The sequence below is a fragment of the Lactuca virosa genome, chromosome 3, assembly GCF_052849685.1.
Source record: "Lactuca virosa cultivar CGN04683 chromosome 3, Lactuca_virosa_CGN04683_v6, whole genome shotgun sequence".
Classification (NCBI taxonomy): Eukaryota; Viridiplantae; Streptophyta; class Magnoliopsida; order Asterales; family Asteraceae; genus Lactuca; species Lactuca virosa.
Genome location: NC_136428.1, coordinates 377957794 through 377962462, shown reverse-complemented (window position 1 = coordinate 377962462; position 4669 = coordinate 377957794). Strand labels below are relative to the sequence as shown.

Here is a 4669-nt window from a genome sequence, read left to right as displayed (position 1 = left end):
AATGTTTATACATTGAAGACAATATACTTTGGACGCATGTTTTCTGCACAATGATTAGGCATGGTCAATAGACGATAATACATGAAGTTTTTAGTGACTTGGAAGTGTTCTAATATCTCTTTCTTTATGTATAAACTTATTTATGCTTCTCTTCTTTATTTCTATTAAAATCATGGGTTTACAAGGGAACAATAGAACATGTAGTTTGACTTGTTTATTCATTACAACATACTCTTCCTTTATAGCCTTTTCTTACTAGAAGCATGGATCGTAAAAGTAACAAAGTTCAATGGGTAATGACTTATCTTAAAGTGTTTAAGAGGCTTTCATTTGATAATTTTTGTTCGTTGCTTGAATCCGTGAATCTCTTCTCTCTCACCTTCCTTATGTCTTAAACTAGTTAAGACATGTAGAATAAAAGTGTTACTTGGAATACTCTCTTTTAAGATAAACTTGTTCTTTTTGTCTTAAATGTTTAAGAGGTTCTTAATATTACAACTGAAACTAACATTCAAGATAACTTGGTTATTAGTGGTGCCAAGCTTTAGATGAGTTCTCTTTTGCACTCTTGCTATCACTCTATCAACTTTCAATCTCCGTTAATGAATCAAATACTTAAAAGGTTGGAATTTTTTTTCATATGGTTGTATTAATCTTTCTATACATACAAAATGATCATTGGTGAGAATAAAATAGTTTTATATCATTTAATATTTTAAAGCTTTTGTTGTCATTTTTAGCGTTTTAGAAACCAACTTTTGAATAAAACCCAACAATGATCATATGGCTTCTTCCCGTATTCGAAACGGGAGAATCGACCCTTGACAAATGACTAGACAATACATGTCAGGTTGGTCTCAAAGGGAAAGAAATAAAATGAAAGAGAAAATCTTTGACATTAATAAATTTAGGTTAATTGTGAAAAAACATTTGTTTTTTTTCATGTAGATAACTTCCAATGAGAGTGATTTGACCCAAACTCTTAAAGACAACCATCTGCTTTTATTTTTGTTGGTACTTCCTTAAAATGATAATTTTGTTGTAATTTATTTAATAATTATTTTAAAAGTATATAAAAAAGTATGTATTATATTTAAGTTTTGTTTACATATAAATTATTAGTAGTATTTCTTATTTAAGTTGAAATTTATTTTATAATTGTTTTAGATCAAATTTTATTTATAATTTCTAATTATACATAAAAGAATTACAAGTTTAATGATTTTCTTTCATTCCTTTAAAACACATATTCTAATTATACATAAAACAATAAAAGAATAACATGTTTAATGATCATTTCATTCCTTTAGAAGAAATATTAGATTGTAAAATTATATCTATTCCATTTTTCCAAATAATAAAAAGTTACAATAATAGAGAAATCATATACCTTTACAAGTGATCAACTTCACATCATCATTCGACATGCAAAACATAATGGTTTTCCCATTCCAAATTTAATTATATTTTATTTGGTTCGATTACAATTTACAAACCAAACCAAGCCGACTATAAACCGCGTTTGAGCATTAAAAAGTTCGTTGGGGTAGTTGCACCCTCAACCCGACAACCTCCCCTTTAAATTCCCAATTTCCCCCGCTTCTTCCATATCTCATTTTGCTTCTTCCTTTCTCCAAATTTATTTTTCTCATCCAACTGTTCTTCAATTCTCTCCAAATTCAACAAATTCTTCACCAATTTGAAAAGGGTATTCTTCTATTTTCCCTAATCTGATTAAGGCGGTATTCCATGGCGGATTCACGACAACCATCGCCGGAGTCGGCCATCAACATCACCAGCTCTGCAACTTCAACTCTCCCTAATTTCCTCCTTTCTGTAAAATTAAAATACGTGAAATTAGGCTACCATTACATGATCTCACATGTTATGTACCTCTTGTTAACCCCTCTCGTCGTCGTTGTTTCAATCCATTTATCAACACTCACATCACAGGATCTGATCAATTTATGGGACCATCTCCGGTTTAATTTAGTCACGGTGGTCATCTGCTCGGCGTTAGTGGTGTTTTTAGCTACTCTCTACTTCATGAGCAGACCGAAGAAGGTTTACCTTGTTGATTTCTCTTGTTACAAACCTGATGACGAACGGATGGTGACTCGGGAGATATTCATGGATAGATCGACTCAAATCGGTACTTTTACAGAAGAGAATTTGGCGTTTCAGAAGAAGATTCTGGAACGATCTGGATTAGGGCAGAAGACGTACTTTCCTGAGGCGGTGCTAAACATTCCGCCGAATCCTTGTATGTCGGAGGCGAGAAAAGAGGCGGAGATGGTAATGTATGGCGCCATTGATGACCTGTTAGCGAAAACTGGAGTGAAGGCGAAGGATATCGGAATCCTAATAGTGAATTGCAGTTTGTTTTGTCCAACTCCATCACTGAGTTCTATGGTTGTTAATCATTACAAGCTTCGCGGGAATATCATGAGCTATAATCTCGGTGGAATGGGTTGCAGTGCTGGATTAATCTCCATTGATCTCGCCAAACAACTTTTGCAGGTAATTAATTCATTCAATTCCCAAATTCGTGGAATTTCGATCAAATTGTTTGAAATCAACGAACTGACGTTTTTTTGTTTGTCAAAACAGGTGAACCCTAATTCGTATGCGTTGGTTGTAAGCATGGAAAACATAACGTTAAATTGGTACTTCGGAAACAACCGATCAATGCTTGTATCAAATTGTCTCTTCAGAATGGGAGGAGCCGCCGTTCTGCTCTCCAATCGAACTTCCGATCGCCGGCGTTCAAAGTATCAACTCATCCACACCGTCCGCACCCATAAAGGCGCCGACGACAAATGTTACAACTGCGTCTTCCAAGAAGAAGACGAAAACAAGAAAATCGGCGTAGCCCTTTCAAAAGATCTCATGGCAGTCGCCGGCGAAGCTCTGAAAACCAACATCACAACCCTCGGACCACTGGTTCTTCCGATGTCTGAACAGCTCCTCTTTTTCGCCACTTTAGTTGCCCGGAAAGTCTTTCAGATGAAAATCAAACCCTACATCCCTGATTTCAAACTCGCGTTCGAGCACTTTTGTATTCACGCCGGCGGAAGAGCTGTTCTTGATGAGTTGGAAAAGAATCTGGATTTATCCGATTGGCATATGGAGCCTTCGAGAATGACTCTTAACAGATTCGGAAACACATCGAGTAGCTCTTTGTGGTATGAATTAGCGTATTCCGAAGCTAAAGGGAGGATAAGGAAAGGTGATCGTTCATGGCAGATTGCTTTCGGGTCTGGTTTCAAGTGTAACAGTGCTGTTTGGAAGGCGTTGAAGACGATCGACCCGGCTAAGGAAAAAAACCCTTGGACCGATGAGATTGATGATTTCCCGGTTCATGTTCCCAAGATTGAAAGGATCGGTTCTTGAAAATGTTATGTTTTTCTATTTCTTTTTTTTTTTCCAATTCTTTCAGGATTTTATGGGTTTAAACATTATGGATTGCAGATTGTTGTAATATTATTGACGAAGTGAAAGAGGCAATTGCCAGTTTTATAAATGGAAATTAAACTTAAAATTTCATATTTGGTTTGAATTCTACAAAATTAGTTATATCATGTGTAAATGTTTTTTTGGTGAAGTATTGATTATTCGAAACGCGACAACTGTACTTTAAAATTTTAAATTATTATATAATCAGTACTAAAACATATTAATGCAAGTACTAAAACATATTAATGCTAGTTAAGTATCATGCTTAAAGAGTAGATAATATTCTATTTTTGAAAACAGCGGAATTTTTTAGGCCATAGTCTATCAAACAACAAGACATGGCAAAAAAGAAAAAAGAACAAATTACAAAATGTCACCTATCATCCAATTATAGTTCCACCAATTTTAAAATAGAAATACAAATTTTGTTGAACATTTTGTTCGTTCCGAGCTAGCCAAACGCACAATCTATTTTATAATTTTATAATTTTTGCTCGTGTGATTGTCAAATTTTAATTAATTTAAAAAAACAATCTATTTGTGGGTAAAAGTTCTATAAGACCAATACGAGTTACAAATGCCTGACATTTCCAAATCATAATGATTGCGATAAAACTTTTAGTAAATTCTGAACGACAATTTTAAATTGTTAGTCCAAATAATTATACAACTTAACTTGGATAATAATATAAGTCTATAACGATGTATCAATCGGGCTTGAGATTAGGACATTTCATGACAATCGGGTGAGGTTGTGCGAAATTTATTGAGATGATATGATGTTGGCCCTCTAGTCGGCTAAGTAATGTGTAATTTATTTAATTATAAAAAAATATTGTTTTTTAAGAAAACAGTAAAAAATTGAAAAAAATTGAAATAAAAACTACTAGTTAAGAAAAATAACAAAACAGTAAGAAGGTAAGATAAAAAAGAAAAGAAAAGATATTGGATATTTAAAATAAAAAACATTAAGAAAAGCTGAAAAGTAAAGAAATACGAACATAAATACTGATATAGTAAATATTTTTCAAAATTTTAATTAAAATGATAAATACTTTCTTCATTCGTCAAAACCTCAACATGGTTGTACCAAAAATTTATAAGTTACGAAAATATTATGATATTAATAATCATGGAGTATCTGAATTGCTTTTTATGAATTACATCTGCATGTCATGGAAAACAGTTTTCATATGACGATTTGTTTAATTGA

The 4669-nt window shown here is 33.1% G+C and overlaps 1 protein-coding gene across 1 annotated transcript; it reads left to right on the top strand.

The window, feature by feature from the left end:
- Positions 1-1598: 1598 nt before the first annotated feature.
- Positions 1599-3548, top strand: LOC145167671 (3-ketoacyl-CoA synthase 11-like). Its single transcript, XM_079086906.1, has 2 exons — positions 1599-2520; positions 2611-3548. The coding sequence occupies exons 1-2, from the start codon at positions 1750-1752 to the stop codon at positions 3391-3393; spliced, it is 1554 nt and encodes a 517-aa protein (XP_078943032.1). The 5' UTR covers positions 1599-1749; the 3' UTR covers positions 3394-3548.
- The last annotated feature ends 1121 nt before the right edge of the window (positions 3549-4669 follow it).

Bases quoted from the DNA above. Each gene is read 5' to 3' on its own strand.
- LOC145167671 (XM_079086906.1), top strand. From the start codon at position 1,750: ATGGCGGATTCACGACAACCATCGCCGGAGTCGGCCATCAACATCACC. The intron at 2,521-2,610 runs GTAATTAATTCA...TTGTCAAAACAG, and splicing joins TCGCCAAACAACTTTTGCAG to GTGAACCCTAATTCGTATGC.